Genomic DNA, 25,348 nt, shown 5'->3' with positions numbered 1-25,348 from the left:
TCCTCCTCTAGTTGTTTTTCTTTACTCTATTTACTAGCTATTCCTCACCTCACAACCCCAATGTCTTTCCCCATTTTTCTTCTCTTATTCTACTCCTTTAATTTGCCTGCTAATAATCTCTGAATGTATTTGTAGCTTGAACTTCTGCTATAGTATATTAAGTATTTCATATAATGTTATCCGTACTGCAATGCCAGTTATTTTTGAATTATTTTGCTTCATATATTTTAAATGTTCTACCTTTAATAAGCTTGCATTTATATTTTCTATACTCTTAGTTTTTTGTGGAGATTTTCTCCCCGGGCCTCCATTGAAAATGGGGTCTTCTTGGCCCACTGGACTATCCCGGTCAATAATTAATTAATGTATACACTTTGTAATATAGCCTCGGGAGGAATAGGAGGTTTCACTGAAGCCCAAAGGAGGGAAAAGGGCTTGGGACTGGCTTGAGGCCATATGTAATAGCAAAACAGAAGAGAATAAAAGAAGGCCAGAACAAGAAAGAAACACCATAACTGAATGCTAGTTTAGTGCTGCTAGTTTCAGGTTAAAGTGTTGTTCAGAGGGCAGATTCATGGGGTGGTTATTTCTGCATTTATTTATTTTTATTCGTAGTTATTGTAAAATTTGTGTGTGGTAATATAGTTTGTAAGGAATATAGTGCAACTTTTTTTTCTACTTTCAGATGAATGCTTTTGACCAGCGACACCTTGATGACATCAACTTTGATGAGCGTTTGTCAGCTTTCCAATGTGTTGCCTCGTACATTAAACAGATGAAGACTCTGGACACTAATTATCTTATTCCTATTATGCATAACTGCTTCTACTCCATACAGGTAAGACTTCACTGACATTCACTATTTTTTCCCCTATCGTATGTTTTTTTGAGCCCTTTCCACTGTTGGCCATCAGCTACATTCCAATGCCCCTCCTTAGTCTCCATAGTTTTTAACCTTTAAACAAACTGACTGGTTTATTCTCTACCTTTAGAGTGAGCCCCAGCTTCTTCTTTCAACTTTTCCCGGTTAGGGGTCGCCACAGTGGATCACCAGTCCGCTCATGATTGGCAGTGGAGTTTTATGGTGTCGAGCTGCCAGCTCAGTGCCCAACCTTCCACGGAAGGCACACACGCAAGCACTCACGCCTAAGGCCAATTTAGAGTATCCAGTCCATCTGCAACATGTCTTTGGGATGTGGGAGGACACCGGAGCACCCGGAGGAAACCCACAAGACCACAGGGAGGACATGCAGACTCTGCACAGAAGGCACCTCAGCCGAGGATCGAACCGGAGAACCTCATGCTGTGAGGCGGGAACGCTAACAGCTGCACCACCGTGGCCACCGTAGATTGAGTCCCAGCTAGTGGAGAAAATTTAACATTTTATGGTAGATGAGATAGAGATGTCTGAATAACACCGCTTTAACAATGAAGATGATTTTTCCTTTGTGTGCCTCTTAACTCCATCCCACCATCCCCTGATGTACATGGGATTTGTGTGCACATATTTCCATGCTTGTGTTCTCTTTGCAGATGTATGCTGGCACCTCTTTTATTGTTAACTGCGTGGGCTGACCCTCACAATTTAACTGAGGGCTTTCTAACCGATAAAAATCCATCACCATTCCCTCAGCTCAGGAAAAGGAAAGCTGACTGGCACTGTTCAGGTGTCCTCATTCTTGCTGATACTCTCCAGTCTCTCTCTGTCTGAACGTGCGTCACTTCTGTTGTATGTGGTAACTTTTCACTCTGCAGAGCTGGGTCAGCTTTTGTAGACATTGTTAAACATGGGTCTGCTTGCTTAACTGTTGCTGAAATAGCATCTGACATATTGCTGTTACAGTGTAGTAGTAATGACTTCCTGTATTTTTTGCTTTGTTGTTAATAAGCATGTTTACTTTGTTATTCAGAAAATACATGTAGAAGTAGCAAATCTTCTGCCCATATTTTATCCTTGTAATGGATTGTAATTTATTGTATCTGTGATGGTATGGAGCTTTTAAACAGTTACACATTCATAAATCAAAATATGATTTCTTGGATCACAGCAGCTCCCAACAGCATGAACTCTGCCGTTAAATTCAGTCCAAGTCTTTTTGCACTAGGCATGTCCCTTGTGCTCCAGTACCACCAAACCTATATGCATCAGCTCTATGGATGAACAGCGTTGTGGAAAGAAGTTTCTCAAAACTGTGTTCCATAATCTTAGCAATGCACTTGTTTTGCTGTAACAGGAACAAGCATGTTTTTCCAAGCTCTTGTGCTTCAGGAAAACTCAATATCACCCTCTGAATACATTGATCTTCATTCTAGTTTGCTTAGACATTTTAATAAGGAAAATATACTAACTCATTTGAACCACAGTACTGTGGAATGCTGTACCTATTCACTCCACAGTGCTTTGTCATTTACGCCATTAGTATTTGCTGATGTTCACAGGTTAGCTGAAAAATATAAATGTGCAAGGGGTTACTAAGTTCAAATTCAAAAACATGGAATGCTGTTGGGTCCTTTTCAACAATGTGTTATGCTTCCTTTCAGAGATGAATCATACTGTGGAATACAGGGCTGTTTGACAGCAGTAAGGCACAGTTTAATCAGTGTCCCAAACAATTTCATGTCGAGTGCTGTTCACATGCAGGAGCTGCTGGCAGCACCATACAGAGTGCACTGGAAGGCAGTGAGTTAAAATGCGTAATGTAGGGAAAGAAAATGGTAACAGTATGATAAACGCATTTTAAAATCCTGCTTTCCAGTAGCACTTGGAGTAGAAAACCTAAGGACTAACATTGTTAGTTTGTTCTAGTACCTGCTTTAGTGGGGGGGGGGGTGCTGTTTTTTTTAATTTAGCACTCATGGTCCTTGAATCTGTGGACAGGATGCATCCTCCCCATTCAGGTTCTGTCAGCCTCATTTTTCTATGTCCTGCTGGCTATTGGTAAATTTAGCTGCATTTGGGTGTCACAAAGGAATAAAAAAATATTAAGCTGAGGCTCTCTTTTTAGTCGGGAGCTATTTTTGCTCAAGGTGGGCCATTGATTATACATTTACTGCTTAGAGGGCTTACATGCCATGGAAACTAACCAGTATTGCTAGCCTGTCAGCAAGGTCAGTCATTTGTTCTACGTGGAAAGGCATGCTAGTTGTATTACTGCCAGGTGCCTGCTCGAATGGAGTCTCATGCTGCTTGTGTCACTCAATCCCTAATGCAATTTCAGAGAAAAGAAGTCCTTAAAAAAACACGGTTTGACGACTGCCACTCTGGAATATAAATGAGACGTGAGATTGGTGGCAAGAGGGTCCAAAATTTCAGGTCATCTTCTAGATCTTTTTCTTTTTCTGGTTCTTCACTGGCATGAACGTGAATGCTCAAGTGTTGTATTCATCGAACCATGTGTATCTTAGCTAAGGAATTTATATATTTTTGCAGTAAGAAAAGAAATGGCCCCTGTCACCTGCCAAACAGCTTCTGTATTAACAACTGTAACTGACCTGCGTTTGGTCTGAGTTTGTCTTATGCTGTTCCATAAGAGTATTATCCTGCACCATTATTATTAACTGATCACCTGGTGTACATTTCCTTTTTCAGTGCTAAGCTTTTAGAACTTAATTTGTAGACACCTCTTTTTCTGGCCTGGCCCATGCAACCTCTTATAATCATCCTATCTGATTTGATTTTGGGTGCCTGTTCTGTATGTTCTGAGAGGAAACCTAAAGGACAGTGAAGAACATACTGGCAGAAGTTACTTAAAAAGGTGCAAGTCTGTGGAAGGCAAGTAAAAGCAAAGCATGGAAGCCTTGTTTTCTTATTTATTTGTTGTAAAAGGTACATGTCCAGTGCTTGCTGCCATTTGTACATACGTACATAAAAAAAAAAATATATATATATATCTCGCATATTTGGTATTACTTTTGTAGTTGCCCTCATCTGCTTGCTTTGTACTAAGTTGCTGTCAGTATTTCGGCAAGGTTTTTATAAGTACTGACAGCATTCCAGGCATTGTGCAGTAGGCGAATGACATTTGCTACCCTTACATGCGCCCCTTTACTTTGCAGTCTAACAACTTTTTATCTTTCACCATTATCATGCCATGTTGGCCTGCATAAGTCGGGTCTATATTACATGATCGAAGTTTCAAAACTTCGAATCTGATATGGTCAACACCATATGATTGAAGTTTTGAAACTTCGAAAATGTAATACAAACACAACAACCTATATAAACAAACCATTTAAACACTCTAAGCAGGGGGGCAAGCCCCCCTGCACCCCACACCCCCCGCGACTTAAAATATACCAACTCTGAGATTGCAGTACAGTGCAGAAAAGGGGCATCTTCCCTTTCCGCGCTGTACAGAGATCTCCGTTAAAAGATTCAAAGTTTCAAAACTTTGATCATATGGTGTCAACCATATCAGATTCGAAGTTTTGAAACTTCGATCTTATGATATAGACCCCATAAGTCTAGGGTTGGATCATTTACTTATCCACTTTCCATTGTCTTATAGTGGGATCTCCCCTTGAATTGTATGACTTTGTACTTTGCATTGAATTCTTTCATTATTTTTCTGCTTTCTAGGCTAATTTTGCCAGACTTCACTTCCCCATTTAATAACAGATGCATGACATGGAAATATGAATGATCTTAAGAGTGAGGTGTACGGCACAATATTATATATTCGTTTTCTGTTGCAGCCATTACCTCTGAGATTCCTGCTGTACCTTCCCCTCTTTGCTTAAGCTGACTCCTCCTCTTTCAGATGTCAGGACATTAGTGGATTAAGAAGGGTATCAGCTAATGGCTGCTTCTGGTCTTTTTGCTGCAGTCTACATGTGTTCACATTCTGCACAAAGCACTATTAGTCCAGTGTGTCTGCATGCTTCCAGAGTTTTCCGATAAACATCCTGTAGGAGTAATTGTTTTTGATTTTGTTACTCGTGTTCTGTATTCTGTAAATGTTTGCTAGTAATTCTGAGATGATCTTTTTCTGAATCAAGTCTGGCAAACAAATCCCACACAAGAATTTTTATAACCAGTGCCTTTTCTGTTTAAGCCCACAACTTGATAGTGATGGCTGTTCACTTTGTGCAAAGTTTACCCTAAAGACAATCCACTGTAAAGCTAAAGCCTCCCAGAAAGGACCCATACCTGGTCCCATGTCTCCACTGTGTTTGTCAGGGTCTCCTAACACACAGTAGCACAAGCACTCTAATAAATATCTAAAGGACTTTTGTCTTGTAAAAAGACTTCTTCATACTGAGTAAACAAACAGCTTTGCACCATTAAATAATTAAAATTTGAAGTCACATGACTTCACTCATATTTAACAACCAGTGCTTGACAGGTAATTCTTTAACCCGTTCGTTCTTAAATAAGCCTTAAAATTCTCTTATTCATTAAGCCCAGGGTATATGCAGGCAGCTAACTTAACCCACCATACTTATTATTTATAGTCCAACAAATCTTCTGCATTTAATAGAATACTAAATTTTTTGATCGCATCGATAACAATAAAAGAAAAACTTTTTTCCTTTGCTGCTATAAAGAACATGCCTAGTAAGAGCATTATGTGTGTCCCCAATTCAAATTTTGATTATTTAGTAGTGTAAAGTTGATTGTTCAGTCTGAAGTCTTTTTAAAAGATGAAACACTCACTGTGTCAAGTATGCTAAGAGTTTGTGACTTTTATTTTAAGTTGTACATTATCACTTAATGACTGTGTTTGGAGAAGTTTCTTTTTGTATTTACATATCCAAAGGAGAAGAACCAAGAAACTAATGCTTGCCTAAGGGAGTCTGAGTGTTGCCCTGGATCTGGCAACAGCAATATCAGAAGAATGCCTTTGCAGCCTGTGTTCTTGCAGTGAGTTGTGTCTGAGGTCTCTAGAGTGACACCTTTGGATGCTGGATGCGGCCCATACCTTTGACTTCAGGTATGTCCTTCTGAACTGAAACTGCTACAGCATTATTCAGCTTGGAGGTTCTGTGAGGATCCTTACAGCTGCTTTCTGCTTAATGAGGGGATGGTGTTTTCCATTCACTGTTGGTCTGAGAGGATATACCTATATATGGACAAATTCAGGCCAATAAAGCCAAACCCCACCAGCTGTGGACATGCATGTTTCAGCTTTCTTATGGCCTCATCAGCAGAGCATACGTGGACTGTTTAGCTAACGTTTGGAAACACAGGATTGTCGTACCCAACTGATGTACATAACCATTAGGCTGTCTGCAAAATATATATTCCAACTGTTTCTCCATAACGGACTTAAAAAGGAAAAAGTCATGGGCATTCAGAACTGCCATATAACTGAAATAACTGATGTCCTTAAGGGGTCATTTGCATATATCCCATGTTACCTGTAGTTTAAGAGGTTTTAAGGTATCACACAGTGGAAAATCTAGCTTGGCTGGGTTTTTCTTTTAAAAATGTAAGGGTGTGACAACACGAATGATTTAGCACACATCTGATCTAGGCACATTTTTTTAAAGGGTATGCTACATATATTGTCAGAGGTTAAGAAATCAAATATAAGGAAATCATATGCAACAAAGTGGAGGGCATTGTCTCTCTCTCTCTCTCTGTCACCTGGCTAGAGATCAGGATCCTAAATTCAGTTAGAGCATCTTTGGTTTTCAACCATCTGTCAAACTTTCACAAATCAGAGTTATCCATTTCTTTTTGAAGACGCATGTTTTGACTATTTCAGCTTGCCTGACTATATAAAGCCTCCTTTATACTCTGTATTGCCAGTCTTGCATTTTGTAAGGGGGTACCTCATATCAGATTCCCCAGAAAGGAAATTTCCCTACCACTCAACCTCAGCTTTACATTAGAGAAACTAACCCTGGCACCCTTTGAACATGTTTCAGTTCCCCTGAATAACCTCTCTTGGAAGACACTACTTTTAATGGCTGTAACTTCTGCTGGAAAAAAAATTCTGAGCTGCAAGACTTAATGTGTAATGAACCATTTTTTTTAAATCTTCATTAAACCTTAATTGAAACAACATAGTAGGTACACCTACATTAATAGAAAACAATCCATATTATTTTAATGCAGTATATTCAGTATACATATATTTCTTTTAGATAATTCTCATTCCACTCCAGCATTACTCAGTTCCTATCATTCCTTAAACCTCACTCTTCATGCACATTGTCCTGCATGCATTGTCCCCACCAATTCTATTTATTGCAATGTAATTTGAGCTTCCTTTTCTAAAGATCATACTTCTAGTATATTTTATCTCCTTTACAATATTCAATACTTCATAAATTGTTTAGATTTTGATTTCCATTTTGTAGTAATTGCATTTTTGGCAGCTAATAACGTTAAACTTGTTGAGGTTTTACTATCTCTGGGCAAGTCAAATCCTGTGTCTCAGCTCAAAAGAGTAATTTACTTGGTTGCGATCATTTGCTCATCCAACATTTCTGACAAAGATATAGTAAAAGAGTTAAAATAACTGGAATTGGAATCTTTAGAAAAGACTAGGAGCAAATTACTTGCAACAAATAGAATTTGTGGGAACAATGCATATAGAATGACATTTTGGTGGCGGAATGGGGTTTAAGGGAGGGTAGGAACGGAATGAGCTGCGAATGTTCAGTTGACAGTGACTGTATAGAAGATTACATGTGATGTATAATGTTTGCAAGTGAAAAAAAAAGTACTCTGTTGAGAGTTTTTAAAATCTACCAACATATTCCCAGTTACCTCTCTTTCCCATTACCCCACCAGTGTTTTGCTGTCTAGTTGAGGGAAAAAAATTCTGAGGTCTGCCTGGTATGTAATGCCTATGCAAAAACTTCCAAGCAGAAATCCTAAACCTCCTGGACTTTGTTGCATACTTGGGAGACATACAGATATTTTCCCATTGTTCTTTTGTAAATTGCCTTCCCAGTCTCTATCCTTAATCTTTTCTAACCTTCTCCGATTGATTTTTATAATCATCATGCAGTATTTTAATTGACCTACTAATTATCCCTCTTTTAGCAACAGTTTCTGTTCTAGATTTGACTAAAAACTCTGTCATAGCTGATGTCCTTCCTTGTATTACTGTTGCAGTATTCTAATGCTTTTGGGTTATCTTGCTGAGGTTATCTGTTATCCATCCAGTGTATCCAAGCCAAAATCATTCCTTATGCTTAGGTGTCCAGTGTATGACCTAAGCTTGTGGGGCCTAGGTGTACATGTACAAATGTAAGAGCGTAAAATCCCCAGGTTATCTTGCTGCCAGTCTGAATGCAGGATCTTTACTGCTATCAGTCTGCTTTCCGCATTGATGTAGGCTGTTACTGCAATGCCTGCACTTTTCAGATAAGTGCCCCATTGAGGAGTCTTAATTTTCTTGTATTTTTCATTAAAAGATTTGTGAGCATCAGCTAAGAGAGGGAAATGTGACTGTGGTAGGCTGATCTCCAGTCCCAATGCCTATTTCGTCTAAGGGCTGAACACGATTACAGAAGCTATCAGATTTATGAATCATTTGTGCCTTAGACCCTGCATGCTTCTCTTTCCTCATTAAATACTTACTTAGAAATCTAGTGTTTGAAACACCTTGCACAATTCAGATGGCAGAACCCTCTGGACTTTCCACTCATAGCAAAAAGAAGTCCAAATTTAAAGGGTAGGTCTGTACCGTCTGCTGCCCAGTCTAATTTGGACACACCTGTTGAGATACTTCTGACTCCTTTACAGGCCCTGGCTACTGCAACTCCTGCCTTATACCTGTATGGTGTCTGACTCTTGTATATCCTACAGGACTGCTCATACTGAAGCAGTTGAAAAGGGAGAATTAAGGGTGATCATTTCAGAGGGACTGGAGAGCACTCTTACATTTCTTGTGTAGAAAGACATGCCCAGAACTTTGACTGAAGTATGCCAGGGTTCTAACCAGCAGTGCTTCATTAGGGCCAAAGTCATGAAAAAAAAAATGAAACTGAAAACCCAAAACCCAAAACTTTTCTCCATTTCAGACATCTCAGGAAAAGGAATGGCTGTAGTTCACACAGGGTTTTTACAAGGCCATCTTGTCTCTGAAACCCCCTTAATTCCTGCCTTCTCCTTCTCTCCCCCTCCCTCCTGAAAATAGACTGTATAAATCTTCACCTGAGGATTCCTTAGCCTTTTCATCACAGATCCATTCTCCTGGTCATCTTGCCTCTGATGATGATACCTTATCCACTGACTCCCTCATTGAGGAAATATTTGGCAAAACTAACTAAAGTGATACAGCACTTTGACTTAGGAATCTGAACAGGTCTTTGATGTATATAAATAAATATATTGTAGTTTGCTAGAGATTATTCCTTTTTCCAGTTCCTCCAGTCTTAGAACCCTTCCTGGATGCCTTTGCATTCACTTCGACTTCTCCTGATTCCCAATGTCCAGCATCCAAGGAGTCTAATAGGTTTCATAAGGTCCACAAGGGTTTTTTTTTTTTTTACGAAAATCCTGTAGATGATCACCTATGAAACTTCTGCCAACAGCTAATATTTTGCCATCTGTCAAGGCAGTAGGGCTTGTGGACAGGTTTGGAAAGAAGGTGTGTACTTCTGCCACTCGAGATTTCAGAGCTTTAAGTTACCAAACTCAAATGCTAAAATACATTTTGTCTATCGTATGAGATCTTAACAAAACTGTAGCTAACCTCGCATCTTCTGATTCTAAGCTAAAAGCAATGTTCATGCTAGGAGAAGCTGTTCAAGTTGCTAGATAGTCCATTAAATGTAGCTGTGATGCTGCAAAGGCTTCTTCCAGTGCTGCTGCCTCTGGATCAGTTATTGGAAGGTTTGCTTGGCTTTGTCTGAGGTCCCTCCCAGAGGATGTAAAGGCCAAGCTATTGGATTCTCCCAGAGGATGTAAAGGCCAAGCTATTGGATTCTCCCCTTCATAGGGACCTCTTATTTGGACCTTCTACAGTAGAACTCTTCAAGGTTTTGCAAGAGAAGAAGGAAATGATGCGCAAGACTTTATACAGATCTTTCTCACGTTGGTGTCCAGGTGTCAAAAGAAATCACCTGGCTAAAACCACCTAAGACCTAGAACCTAAAGAATATTACTACTGCAAAAATACTTTGTACTAAAGAGTTTGGAGTTTACACTTCTTTAGTAACTCCTATGATTCCAGAGATATTAACATTTGTTTGAAATGTGAGAACATAATTTGATTTTATCAAAAAGCTTGAGCTCCACCCATTGGAAGTTACAAAGCAAACTTCCAAAGCTCCATTGGAGGGAATGGGTTAAAACAATTTTTCTCCTACACCAGACAGTATAGTTCCTTTCCAACTTCTTCCAATCCTTTCTGCTCTTCAGTCTACTCCTGCAAGAGAGATTCTAAGAACCATGGGATACATGGCAGCAACCATTCCAGTGGTACCCTTTGCCAAGCTGCATATGAGAAAGATCCAGTGGTACCTAACTTCTTTGTGGTCTCAACACTGTCATCCACCAGACTTCCAAATTCCTCTCTTGACTTTCTTGAAGAAAGAGTTGCAAGTGGTGGATATCCCAGATCCAACTAAATCCGTGCTGTCCTGATTTGGAGTGGGTGGGTGAGTGAAAAGGAACTTTACACAGATGCAGTAGACCTGACTTGACAGGCTCCTCCTCATTTCAAGGCCAGTGGTCCCCCAGACAATGGAGGGAGCACATCAGTCTCATCAGAAGTGAGTGCAGTGATCCAGGCTCGTCAGGTGTTTTCTAACATGGAAATCAGGCCCTCTCAGGACTTTCAAGGACACTACCACAGTTGTGGTATGTCAACAAACAAGGAAAACCAAGTTCTACCAGCTGCACAGACTAGCTGTTCTGGCATGGGAGCAGGCTATAAAGGCAACTCTGTCCCTTCAGGTGATGTACAGTCCCATTGGAGGATATTGTACTTGCAGATTCTCTAGGCAGGTCCATGGAAGACCCTCACAAATGGATGCTGAACAGAGATGTCTTCATGGACAAATCCCACTAATGGGGGTATTCTTTAAGTGGATGTGTTTGCCTCCACTCTGAACAGACAGCTCAAGCTGTTTAGCTCTAAGAGTACTTGTCTCCAAGCCTGGAGGATGGATGCCATGCATTTCTTCTGTGATGGGAAACACCTGTATGCCTTCCCCTGTTTCCTTCAAATCATGAAGGTTCTACTGGTGATCCAGTGGAACAGACCAAAAATCTTGCTGACCCAAGCAGCAGTGGTTCTCCTTCTCCTTCACATATCCAGGGGCAGTCACTGAAAGTTATTCTACAAAGTTGGCATACTCACACATAATAAAGTGGATGTTCTTCATCTCACATTGCTGCAGTCTTAACACTTGGGTAGTCCGCTGTCCCTCGGTCGGCCCGAATATCAGAGTATAAGGCTGACGTCGGTCAAGGCGCATTTGACTGACATCAGAACGTCAGGGTACAAATGCGCATGACCGACGTCATATCCTCAGTCTTTTTTGCCGCATGGTCCGATGCAGAAGCAGTGTTGCAAGTGCCGTTCGGTGTTCTGAAATTTTTCGAATTCGGAGTTTCAGACCGAAGTCAGAGTTGGTTAAGTACCCCGTTGGGGAATATTTTGGGTTTTATTTTGCCTCGGTGGTTTACCGGATGTCAGAAAAAGTGAATAACTGTATTTCTTGTGGGAAACAGATACCGCATAGGGATTACCATAATTTGTGTATACCTTGTTTGGGACCTGAGCACGACGTTGTTGGGTGTCGCTTTTGTGCTAGGTTCAATAAACGCACTATAAAGCGAAGGTTGGATTGTGCCAGGTTGGTCTCTGGGAAGCGGTGCAATTACAATATGCCGTCGGATGCTCCGACGCCGGCTTCCTTAAAGAAGCGCAAGGACAAGGCAGTTAAACCTAGGTTAGAGGAGTCGTCCGAACCGGACGCCGGTTCTTTAGAGGCGTCAGTGGAACCGGTGGTTCCGTCGGCGGTCTCTCTGGAGTCCCAGGGAGAAACTTTGATTTTACAGGATGTGGCCTCCCAGGAGGCAGGTCAGGCTGTAGGGGCTTCTCAGATAACTTTACTCCCCTCCCTTCCTAAGGTGTCTAGGCCCTCTCTTTCTGCTTCCAAGGCTTCTCCTAGAGGCAGGTCTAGTTTAGCTTCTGTGGGTGTCACTCCTAGTTCTTCAGGTTCTGTGCCCAAGAAGCACATGCTTAAAATGGCAGAAGATTTAATTACTTTAATTAGAGGCTCTATGCCCCCTCCTGATAAGAGGCCTAGGATGGAACCAGTGTTGGGGGATTATGAGCAGGTTTCGATGTGTCTGAGTCTTGGCTGAAGACTTGCAGGAGTATTCTCATTATTCTGATTCTGATGTGGATGATTCTACTCCTTCTGCTTCTCCTCCTGAGGATTTTTCTTTTTCAGAGACCCTTCACTCCATGAGAGAGCATTTTAAATGGGAAGGTCAGGACTTCTCTGACTCCAGGAAAAGGCTTAGGGAATTTTTGTTTTTACCCCAGCATAGGCCTTTGGCTATACCTCCTGTTCTGAATGTGGTGGAAGATGTGTTTGCAGAGGCTTCTCTTAATCCTGATTCTTTGCCTCCTGCTCCTGTTAAACCAGATAGGTATTACAGGGTGCCTGAAGCTCACAAATATCTTTTTAAGAGTCCTAGGGCAGACCCAGAAACTGTTAGCCAGGGGCCTAAGGGTGTTAAGGCTTCTGTTGTCAAGAATCCGGTCCCTGCAGATAAAGAGGCCAGGGCCTTGGATAGATGGGGAAAGAAAGTTTATACTTCTTCCACTCTAGCCATGAGAGCTTTGAATTGCCAGTTTCACATGTTGAAATATCAAAATTATCTTCTTTCACAGTTGAAATCTAAGGTTGATGCTCTAGCGGAAGGTATTGATTGTAAAGAGTTACAAGATTTAGTACATGTTTCTGAACAGGTGGGTAAGCATTCTTTGCAATGTGGTTTTGATGCTGTACAGGCCTCCTCTAGGGTGGCTGCCACTGGGTCAGTTCTTCGCAGGCATGCCTGGCTGAGGGATCAAAATTTATCTGACCATGTTAAAACTAGGATTTGGGATGCCCCTTTGCAATCTGATGTCTTGTTTGGTTCTCCTGTTGAGGCAGTTTTAAAGAAAATGGAAGACAAGGCTAAGTCTATGCAGACTGTTAAAGACTTTTTGCAGGTTCAGCCTCCAAAGTTTAGTAGAAATTGGCCTACTAAGGGGTGGACGTATCCTTCTTATGATTCCCAGTCTAGGGCTAGGTCTAGACGTGGCAGGGGCAGAGGTCAGGGCTCTTTCAGGCCTAGAACAGGGAGTTCTCCTGCACAGTCTTCGGGTGAGGGCAGAGGTCAGTCCTTTCGTAAACAGACCCAATGACCTACCTTTTCAGCTGCCAGAACCTTCTCGCCTGGCAGCACCTTTGGGAGGAAGGTTGGCACTTTTCAAAGAAAATTGGAGTTTGATTACCCAAGACAGATGGGTATTGGATATCATTCATCACGGATACAGGTTTTATTTCCATACTTTGCCTCCTTTCAAAGGCATGCCAGACATTCCTCCTCAACAAAGAATAGAGGCTCACAAGCAAATTTCTCTGTTACTCCAAATAGGGGCCATACAGCCGGTTCCTATGCCAGAAAGGGGCCTAGGATTTTATTCTCGCCTGTTCCTTGTACCAAAAAAAGGGAACACGTGGAGACCAATTTTGGATTTATCTATCCTCAACACTTATCTGGACATTCCCAAGTTCAAAATGTTGACGTTACAACAGCTTTTACCTCTGCTGGGCAAGGATCACTGGATGGTAACTTTGGATCTCAAGGAGGCTTACCTTCATGTTCCTATCAGGCTAAGTTGCAGGAAGTATCTGCGTTTTTGGACTGGGAATTCTCACTATCAGTTCTCTGCATTGCCCTTTGGCTTATCTACTGCCCAGAGTATTTCACGAAAGTTCTGGCTCCAGTGATAGCTTTCTTCAGGCTAAAAGGAATACAAATCTATCCTTATTTGGACGATTGCCTGATTCTGGCTCAAGGAAGGGACGAGCTTCTTCGTCATTTGGAATATGTCATAGCAGTGCTAAGATGCCTGGGGTATTCTGTGAACGAAATAAAGTCCAGTCTAGTACCCTCTCAAGACATGTGCTTTCTGGGTGTAAGACTGAATACAGCATCCCAGATGGCCTTTCTAACCCCGGACAAACAAAAGAATCTTTCCCTTTACTTCCATCATCTCTCTCTTCAGTCCGGGCTGACTACAAGGACAGTCCTTCAAGCCTTAGGGTTCATGGCATCTTGTATTCTGGTGCTTCCCAATGCCAAACTGCATATGAGGAAGTTGCAATGGTATCTCAAAAATGTATGGACACAGCACTGCCAGGATCTGGACACTGTCATTCAAATAATACCTTGCATTCAAAAGGAATTTTTGTGGTGGGCTCAGGAATGTCACCTAAACAAGGGACTCTCTGTGACCCAGCCAGAGGCGAGTCAAATTTTAACGACAGATGCCTCAGACAAAGCTTGGGGAGCTCATCTAAACAGAAAGTGGATACAAGACAAGTGGCCTGTCAGACTACTGCATCTACATATCAACTTAAAGGAGATGTTAGCAGTCCAGTTTGCATTAATAGCTTTCAAGGATTTACTTCTTCCAGGGCAGATGTTGATTCTAACAGACAACACAACTGTCATGTGGTACATCAACAAGCAAGGGGGAACACATTCTTATCCTCTATGCAGGCAAGCAATGCTTTTGTGGGAGACTGCTCTCAGTTTACAACTAAGTCTTCAGGCAAGGTTTCTGCCGGGAGCACAGAACTCCTTAGCAGATGTGTTAAGCAGACAAATCATGGATCCCCACGAGTGGAAACTGGATCTTCATGTATTTCAGAAATTGACAGTGTCCTGGGGAACTCCAGACATAGATCTGTTCGCTTCTTCACTAAACCACCAGCTGCCAAAGTTTTGCACGAAGAGGTTTCATCCCACAGCTTGGAAAGTGGATGCTCTTTCTTTCATTTGGAAGAATCTTCATGTGTATGCCTTTCCACCTCTGCCTCTCCTCCCAAAGGTACTTCTGAAGGTCAGACAGGACAAACCAAGGATGATTTTGATAGCTCCAGATTGGCCTCGACAGCACTGGTACCCATTACTGAGAAGTCTAGTACGGAAGCCTCCATGGCCTTTGCCTTTGATTCCACATCTGTTGTCCCAGGAGGACAGTCATTTGCTCAATGTCAAACTTCACTCTCTTCACCTAACAGCCTGGCATATTCTGTTTTAATCCATAGAGGGTCTCAACTTCCACAACAAGTTTTGAATGTGATTTTGGAAGCTAGAAGGCCTAGTACAAGGAAAGTGTACGCAGATAAATGGAAGAGAGTTTGTTTTGGAGTGCAGCTAAGGATTTGGATGTTTCTGAGCCTGATTTAAGTGTGGCTCTTCAATATCTTACTGAGTTATTGGACAAAGGTTTGTCCTTCTCTTCTATTAAGATTCATGCTGCAGCAATTTCAGCTCACTACGACTGTGACCCACCATTGTTTTCGCATCCTTTGTTCAAGCAATTTCTTAGAGGGGCAAAGAATATAAGACCCCCACGAAGGGCTCCTACTCCTGCTTGGGATCTCAATTTTGTGTTGGAGAAACTCACTCTACAACCTTTTGAGCCTGCAGCTACTGCTGAGTTGAAATATTTGTCATGGAAGACTGCTTTTTTGTTGGCCATTACCTCTGCAAGAAGGGTTTCTGAATTGCAGGCCCTTATGGCAGTTGAGCCTTTCTTAATTTTCCATAAGGATAGGGTATCTTTACGTACTAATCCTTCCTTTATGCCTAAAGTGGTTTCTAGTGCGGCTCTTAACCAAACTATTCATTTGCCTACTTTTTATGCAAATCCTCAAAATAAAGGGGAAAAGATTTTGCACACTTTAGATGTACACAGGCAGTTGCGATATTATTTGGACAGAATTAAAGGGTTCAGACAATCTCAGCAGTTATTAGTTTCTTTTGCTTTGTGCTCTCAGGGCAAGCCCGTGTCAAAACAAACTATTTCTAAGTGGATTGGTTTTTGCATTGCTTTCTGCTATTCCCATCATGGCAAAGAGATTCCAGCTGGGATTAGGCCTCATTCCACTAGGGCTACTGCCACTTCAACAGCTTTTTTGAGGGGGGTGGCGACTAAGGATATTTTGGAGGCAGCCACTTGGAGTTCAGTGCATACCTTTTCTAGGCATTACCACCTACCACTGTACTCTAAATCCAGGGCTGGTTTTGCCACTGCGGTGTTGCAGGGCATTTTGGCAGCTCCTGCTTCATTATAGTTTAGCCATCCTCCCTTACCTCTGCTTTGGGATTCTACCCAAGTGTTAGGACTGCAGCAATGTGAGATGAAGAACATAGTACAGTTTTGTACCTACCATAAATGTAGATGTTCGAAGATCCACATTGCTGCAGTCCAATTTACCCTCCCTCCTTCCCCTCTATAGTTTGAGGTGGTTGTGTGGGTTGGGTTATCCATCTGAGGTATATTGTGTATGTTGTATATATTGTATGTATTGTACATAATTTTGGTGTTAGGCTGGTTGGTTATTTAGTTGTTGTCTATGGGTTTGGACCTTTCTTGTTAGGGTCTTCTGACATCTGGGGCAAGAAAAGACTGAGGATATGACGTCGGTCATGCGCATTTGTACCCTGACGTTCTGATGTCAGTCAAATGCGCCTTGACCGACGTCAGCCTTATACTCTGATATTCGGGCCAACCGAGGGACAGCGGACTACCCAAGTGTTAGGACTGCAGCAATGTGGATCTTCGAACATCTACATTTATGGTAGGTACAAAACTGTACTTTCTCGACGTCATCCCAGCCTACAGACACTCAACCTGACACTGTGGGTAGGATTTTAATCCCCTTCAGACACCAGTTGTCTGAGGACTTGCTTCAGGAAACAAGAAAATCTAGCACTAGAAGGTCTTGTATCTCGAAACAGAAGAGCTGTTTTATTTGGTGTCATAAAAAGAATGAGAACTCTCTAACATTATTTTCCTGCTCATGTGAGCTTCTCAGATATAGACTTTCCCTATTCTTTATTATGCATACTTTTTGCCATCTCAGCCTGCATGATGCATAACCCACCTTTTGTATTCAAGGTGGGTAATACCATCTTCCCTTTTCCACCATTATACCTTTCTTAATAACCCTCAGATCATTTCCACTACTCACTCCTCCTTTCTCTGTTCCCATGTTGACTTAGTTTTTAGAATACTTTCTGATACTTTATAAATATAATATTCTGTGGCATGCTGGATCTCCTAAAGGACTTGCATCCAAAATCCTACTACCTCCTCCTCCTCCTTAAACTCACTTTATTTTATCTTTATCCCTTTCCGTTTTGATTTATAGCCTTCTGCTTCTGTTTTGCGTATATGTGAGCCTTGACTAAGTATATATGAGCCTTGACTAAGTAGTTCTAAAGTGTCCGTGCAAGTCAGGCAATGATAAACCACATTTTTCTATGGGGTGGATCAACTTATCCCACTTAACTTGTCCTTTTCTCCTCCCAAATAAATTCCTTCAAAGCTGTCATCCACAGCCTTTCCTTTGATTGCTAAAAATATGCCTGACCTGTGTATAAAACTAAAGGGAGTAAAAAAGTCACTGTGTGTATATTATTATCCATATCCAAAATCAAGAGCTTCCAATTTCTTAATTTTTTTTATTCTTTTTTTAGTCTCTTCCCACATATCCTTAGCTACCTTAACAGAATCCCTTTTTTAATCCATAAACATAAATATGGGTAGTGCTGAACCAACATATGTGTAAGTGTATAGTTTACAGCTATAGCCTTTTTTTATCGTCATTAAAGTTGCATCCAGAAGCAACTTGAAACTGTCTCAACATGTTCCACAATATTGAAATATCCTTTTTTTGGATTTTTCCAAGTACAAAATATTATCATCTGCAGATAAGGCTAACTTTTCTAGTTTATTCTACCATTTATATCATTGAATTTTAGAGTCACTTATTTTCTTTTCCAGTGCCTCTAAATGTAAATTAATAATAAAGGGGAAATATGACATCCCTGCCTTGTTCTTCTTTTCAAACTCAGCTGGTCAGAGAGAATTCCTCTGACCTTATTGCTTGCCTCAGATCCTTCATATATTTTCCTTAATAACCCAATTATTCTATCAGGGAATGCAAATGCTACCATTGTCCTACTTATAAAATCCCTACTGACTATCAAGAGCTTTCTCTGCATGAGGACCCACCAAAAATAATGTCATTTTCGTACATTTTGCTTCCTTCTTGTTCGTTGTTCTTTTAATGTTGTTGACTGTTTGCCTCCCCTACACAAAACTTCATTGATCATTATGTATCAGTTTTGACAACACCTTTGCCATTTATCTTAGCTAGTATGGACATGAGCACTTTTTAATTATGATGCAAAATTTAAATGGGTCTATATGAAGCTGGGTCTGATGAGTCTTTACACACACACACACCCCCCCCCCCCGGTAATACAGGGATGCTTGTGCCCCCACCAAAAAAAATTATGTTGAACAAAACATTTCATATCCTTATCACTTTATGCTACCCCAACTTCAAGACTTCCCCAGGAATGCCATCGGTTCCTGGAGACTTCCCTGCTGATTGATTATACATCACCATTTTTATCTCATTTCTCTTTCTGTCTTAGTAATTAATTGGTGAGCTTTGTGTTCTTATAATCTTGGCATAATTAAGTCTTCCATAAATATTTGCATTTTTGCTTATTCTTTGGTTCCATGTACCTCTGCTTTATGCAAACTTTAAGAATATCTCTAATACCGCTGTAGAATTTGGGGTTATTTTTTATTGTCGCAGGTTCTGAATCTTTAGTGACAACTCTTTGTACTTTCTGTTAGCTAAGCCACTGTGCTAAAGGTTGCTATAAAAAAGAATAGCTGCTCAGCACAGCCTTTCTAAACTCGTATGTATTTTCCAATTACTCCTCTTTTTCCTTTAGCACTCTGCAGTTGTTTTTCTTGTTCTGTGAAATTCCCCTCATTCTGCAATACTTTAACTTTTGTCAGACCTTGTAAGTAATTCATTATTTATTTTCCATATCTTTTTCTCTCTCAACTTCTACACTGTTTTCCATTTCCTTTTATCCCACTCATTAGCTATCCCTTCTCAGAAAATGTGCATCTTTCTTAATAACCATGGAGTCGTTTCCATTACCCATTCCTCGGATTCCTTTCTCTTTAACCAGTGAGAAGGAAAGTGTCACCGTTTCATTTTGCTTCATTTTTCCTACATCTTTATCTTAGTATTTATCAGTACCTGATATGAAATGCTCATTGGACTTCTGTCACAACTTTCAGTTAAATACACAGACTTCTGTGCAATTTAATTTCTAGTCGGTCTCTCCTCCTTATTGTACCTTGGGGAATAATAAATATAGATTGAGTTCCTACTACTAAATTGACATCTTCCATACCAAATATTTTCATGTATTTTTTTCAGACATTTACCCTCTTTTGTAATATTTTCCCCTTCTAGGTTCACTGATACCATAGTATTTGGTGGAATAGAATTAAATTCCACTTCCTCTTCCAGTAGCCCTTTACTACCACAAATCTACCATTATTTATTTTCCGCCCTCTAGCTATCAGGATTATTACTCCTCCTCTTTTGCACTTGGTGTTCTGTTTATCCATACTGAAATCCTTTCTTTGTCAGATTTAGATGCTCATTTCTTTCCAGAAGTCATTGTTCACATTTCTTTCCAAAGGTAATCATTCACACTGCCTACCTTGACCTGGCCAAGGCATTTGACACAATACCCCACTCCCGCATTCTTGACAAACTCGGGAGGTTGGGTACAAACCCGTATGTCACCCAGTGGATAGCCAACTGACTCAGAGACAGGACCCAGGAAGTTAGAATTGGGGAGTCCACCTATACAAAGAGGCTAGTCACAAGTGGAGTCCCTCGGGGATCAGTCCTTGGACTGCTCATTTTTGGTATTTACTTCTCAGAAGTCAAGGCCAATGTCACTGGTCTCTGGCTGACTAAATTTGCAGATGATTGCAAATTAGGAGCTGTGTCTCTAATGCAAATGGGTAACCTGTAAATGGTTCATCTCCCAGGCCCATGCTTACACTTATCAAGGGTGTCAAAACTTGTCAGAGTTTCGGGTTGCATGGCTAGGCTTAAAAAGGCCCTTGTGGTCATTAGCCTAGTAAACAACTATGAACTGTGAACCACGGGTGTCTCCTTTAACATTGCTGTCTGCACCTTGCATTTCTTAATAAAGTGAGAAATAAAAATACACTACTGAAAAGAAAAGAAAAATGACAAAGGCACGTGGTACTAAAAACATTTATTCAGGTAAGCTCTTTCATAGGTACAGATGTCACTACTTCATCAGACTAAATTAAATGGTAAAAATCAGTAATGTATACCACACATAGCAGTTACATGATAGTCAGCTGATTGAGAAAGACAAATCAGATGACTTATACTATAAAAATACTATAAAAATATGTGGAAAATGTGAAAAAACACATCTAAACATATCATAAAAAATATATGTATATAAGTATGTGTGTGTGTGTATATATATATATATATATATATATATATATATATATATATATATATATAAAATTTATATAATCTAATAATCTCATTATGCTTCAACACACATGCTATAGCACATGCATCATTAAGGCCTGGATGTTTAAAAGCATCTAGTTTGAGTTGCCACAGCAACTCCCGATATTCTAGCCATAACGAAAGTGGCCCCCCTCTAACCTGGACTTCAGTCTTATCAATGAACCTAAATACAAAACTATGATCTGGGTTATTAGAGACATGTTTGGCTAGACCATTCTAAATTTTACTGTTCCTAATGGTGTACTGGTGTTCATACACCCTCTCTTTGAGCTTCCTATCAGTTTTACCTATCTAAAAATTTAAACAGGATTTTCACTTAGCCAAATAAATAATTCATTTGGAATTACAATTGTATCTCCCATTACTAACATATCTCTTATTTTTGATGAAATAATTGAGTCCAGTATCAATCAGCCTACAAAAAGAGCAGGCTTCACACTTAAACATACCCTTAATTCTTGGGGTATGAATAATACTGTTTTCCAGGAAATTCTTCAAATTCTGACCTCTCCTGAAAATTACTTTCGGGATGACTGGTAATTTATGCCTGACAGAATCCAATGAAATTAAGCTCCTGTTCTTGCATAAAATATGTTTTAATAAATTAGCATCCTTACTAAATGAAGTAATAAAGATTGAAGAAAAATCTATCGGAGAATCCACTCTGAGGTCAGCTGTTTCCGGTGTAACCCTCATAGAATCAATAACATTCAATTCTGAACCATTAAGAATGGCTCAAAAATGACCAAAATTTCTTTTAGTTGTCACTTCCATGATTAAATTGTCTACCAGAGAGTCAGGGTAGCCCCGTTTCAAGAAAAGATTTCTTAAAAAATTGCATTCATCTACAAAGTCTGTATAATTTGACACCATTCTGGCCTCCCTGACTAAGCTGTCCTTTAACAACAGATTTATTTCTGATGCATGGGGTAGGAACTAGTAAAATGAAGGAAGGAGTTAGAATATGTCTCCTTCCTATAAATTGTTGCCACATATTTCTGTCTAATTCTATCCTTGCGTAAACAAAGTCAAAATATGATATTTTATCCATCTGGAAATTACTAGTGAATTTCAAAAATTCCGTGGTGTAATTCATATAACATGCTAATTCTTGATATAAATTACATCAACCTTTACAAATGATAAAAATAGCATCCAGACAACATGTATAATAAAAGATAGACTCAGAAAAGGCATTCTCATTTAAAATAAATTCTTTTTCCCAAAAGCTCATCTCAAGATTAGCAAAACTCCTTCCGCAAGGGGACCCTCCCCATGGCTACCCCTTTCAATTGCACATAAGAACCATCAAACATAAATTAATTTGTCAGAATTATATCTAAGTATTCCTGTACTAGTCGAAGCTCATCCTGTTCAGTACCTTTCCGTAACAAAACCTGACTGACCCATTCGATGCCCAGATCATGAGGGATCACGGTATACAGGTCCTTAACATCTATCGTCGCAAAATTAAACTCCTCATTATAATCTAATGTATTAACATTCTCCAAAAAGACCAAGAGTCTTTGCATATCTGACCCTCATTAATTAAAAACTTTTGTAATACATGATCAACATATTTTGCTATGGAATAAGTAAATACTATTCCATTCATTAACAATCGGACAAAGATGAGGATTATAAAGGTCCTTGTGAATCTTAGGAATCCCGAAGATAGCAGGAACTTGTGGAGCTGGCATAGTCAAATAATTAAATAAATCAATAGAAATCCAAGCTTCAATAAAAAGATTGTTCGGAAATGACTTAATCATTCTGTATGTGATGTTCAGCTCATTCAAGGAAGAAATAGCATAACTGTCTGCTCCTAACATCAATTCCATACGAATAACATAACATTGTCTACTCATTAAAACTATCCCGCCCCCTTTATCAGACTTAGAAATTCTCAATCCACTGTTTCTCAAAGACTTAATCAAAACCCCGTCATTTTCACTAACATTATCATTTGAGATGACATTATTCTGTCTAAACATCTGCAAATTCCTAAAATCATACTCGCACAAACGTTCAAACACAGAAAAGGTTGGATGAATAATAGGGTTAAAAGCGCTAGGAATTCTAAAATTGTTGAGGTCATAACTATTTGACTCAGGCCCATTTAAGGGAAAACACAGTTTCAGATTTAATTTTCGGATAAATAATTTAAGGTCTGTAAGAGTCCTGACCAAATCACTGTACTTGCTAGGCACAAATGTCAAACCTTTTGCCATAATGTCCGCCAAACTGGATTCAACAAAATAGTCTGAATAATTATAGACTTTAAAGACTCCAGAAGAGTTAAGGACAAAATCTAAGTTTGTTCTTATTATTATAGTTATCAAATTCTAGCAGTTCAGTTAACACATCCAATGTCTCACCTATAAGAAGAAAGTAAATAGATGTCATCTCCTGGTCTGGCATCGGCCCCAACGTTTCTTTCTTTTGTTGTTCCTTCGTGTTTGGTTCTGCTGGGCTCGACAGCAATCCGCCCGAAAATTTTGAACATTGTGTATATTCCTCATGTTGTCATTGTTAACTTCTCCCCTTCGATTAATGTTCTGCATGTTGGTATTTTGAACATTTATATTTTCGAGTCTCTCACTGCAGCGGGGTACATCCACCATCTGATCTTGAATAACTTCTTGTGGAGGCGTGGTTAGTTGTGAATCATCATTGTTCTCCAAGGACCTAGAATTACTATTCCTTTCCTGTGGGCTATCCAAATATTAATTTGTACTACCCCATTGCTGTAAAGTGGGTGGTTTTGGATAAGCCATACCCTTTGCATAATTGATCTCATCTCTTTTCAACTTCCTGATTTCTGTGGCTCTAAGCTTATTTATATAAGCATCAATATACCAGTACGCCATTAGGAACAATAAAATTGAGAATGCTGTAGCCAAACAGTCTCTAATAACCCAGATCATAGCTTTGTATTTAGGGTCATTGATAAGACTGAAGTCCAGGTTAGAGGGGTCCACTGTCGTTATGGCTAGAATATCGAGAGTTGCTGTGGCAACTCAAACTAGATGCTTTTAAACAGCCAGGCCTTAATGATGTATGTTCTATAGTGTGTGTGTTGAAACTAAGAAGCTTAATGAGATGATCAGGTTATATAATTTTATATATATATATATTCAGCAAGCATGACTCCCCTTGCATATGTCTTATTGGTAACACACCCCTGTAAATTCATCCCCATAGTCTAGGATCTGAGAGTTTCCTCCCACATCCCAAAGACATGCTGTAGGTGGATTGGACACTCTAAATTGGCCCTAGGTGTGTGTGTGTGTATGTGTGTGCCTTCTGTGGAAGTTTGGGCTCCGGGCTGGCAACTTGACACCGTAAAACTCCACTGCAAATAATATGTTTAGATATTTTTTTCACATTTTTCCACGCATTTTTATAGTATACGTCATCTGATTTGTCTTTCTCGGTCAGCTGACTATCATGTGACTGCTATGTGTGGTATATATTACTGATGTTTTTTACCATTTAATTTAGTCTGATGAAGTAGTGACATCTGTACCTACGAAAGCGCTTACTTAAATAAAAGTTTTTAGTACCGCGTGCCTTTGCCATTTTTACCTTGCATTTCTTAATGTAATTCAATATTGTTTGCCTTTTGCCAGTACAAGTAAGGCCATTTACATTTCATGATGATATGGACAGCCTAGTCATTTCCACTACCCATTCCTTAGATTCCTTTCTTTTTAACAGGTGAGAAGCAAAGTGCCACGGTCTCATTTTTGCTTCATTATCCTGCATCTTGATTATTACTTTAAGCTATTACTTCCACCTATTATACTTGACGGTTCTTTTGAATGTGAATTTCCAGCTTTTGGCTTACATGCATTTACTGTTTGATACATAGATCTCTCTTGCAGTTCCCTCTTCTCATATTCATTTGTGCCTATGTCAGTTTTTCAAGACTTTTCTTCAATGAAAACAGTTTGCTAAAAATACTGAATACATTTTCAGAACCCCCCCCCCCCTTAGAAAAAATACACACAAATTTGTACATTTTCAACAGGTGAAGTTTACCCGTCTTCTTGGGGGCAGTTGCCCCAAATCAACTGCAGCACCTTCTGGTATTACCTAACATAAAGTTACTGTTACCCATGCTGAAGTTCTTGTTGTGGCCTGTGTCCCACTTACACTAATTCCTATCTTTTCTTATCTCTGTTCCCCTCCCAGATATGAAAAACAGTTTGCATGCTTTTAGCAAACATTAAGATTTAGCCCTAAGAAAAAGTACACTGGCTAACTTTAAAAATGAATATGTGTATTGTAATGTCAAATGCATTAAGGCTGCTGGGGAGGCAACTGCCGTCATAGGGAACTCCATTCTAACCATGCTGAGCAAAGAGAAGACCACCATTAGTTGCTTATCTGGAGCAAGGATCCACCAAATCACATGCACACTCAAGTCATTATGCCACAGGTACCAGTATGATTCCGTCGTAATCCACAAAGGTGTAAATGACCTGAGTTGTACCTCCCTGGACTATAGGAAGAGAGACTTTATGGAGCTTTCAGACTGTGTGCATCAGTCTGGTATGAGCCTAGCACGGAGCAGCATATTACGGTCATTGAGGATGATGCTGCAATATGAATGATTGATTTCAACAGCTGGCTGTCTTTTCTGGTGGCATTCTAAGGGATCCAATATTTGTTCAGCTTGGGAGAACATGGTTAACGGACCACATTATTTTATCAAGGGTGGTAT

At 40.0% G+C, this 25,348-nt stretch overlaps 1 protein-coding gene across 1 annotated transcript in view; it reads left to right on the top strand.

The window, feature by feature from the left end:
* UTP20 (UTP20 small subunit processome component) overlaps positions 1 to 25,348 on the top strand; it is a gene marked incomplete in the record, with an annotated part of 2,478,305 nt that overhangs the window by 1,756,392 nt on the left and 696,565 nt on the right. Inside the window, 1 exon segment of the mRNA XM_044087776.1 lies at positions 686 to 838. Coding sequence (XP_043943711.1) covers positions 686 to 838 — 153 coding nt within the window.

This window comes from Protopterus annectens, chromosome 11.part0, assembly GCF_019279795.1.
Source record: "Protopterus annectens isolate FY-2018-M chromosome 11.part0, PAN1.0, whole genome shotgun sequence".
NCBI classification, from domain to species: domain Eukaryota; kingdom Metazoa; phylum Chordata; order Ceratodontiformes; family Protopteridae; genus Protopterus; species Protopterus annectens.
This window is presented reverse-complemented; position numbering and strand designations above follow the sequence as displayed.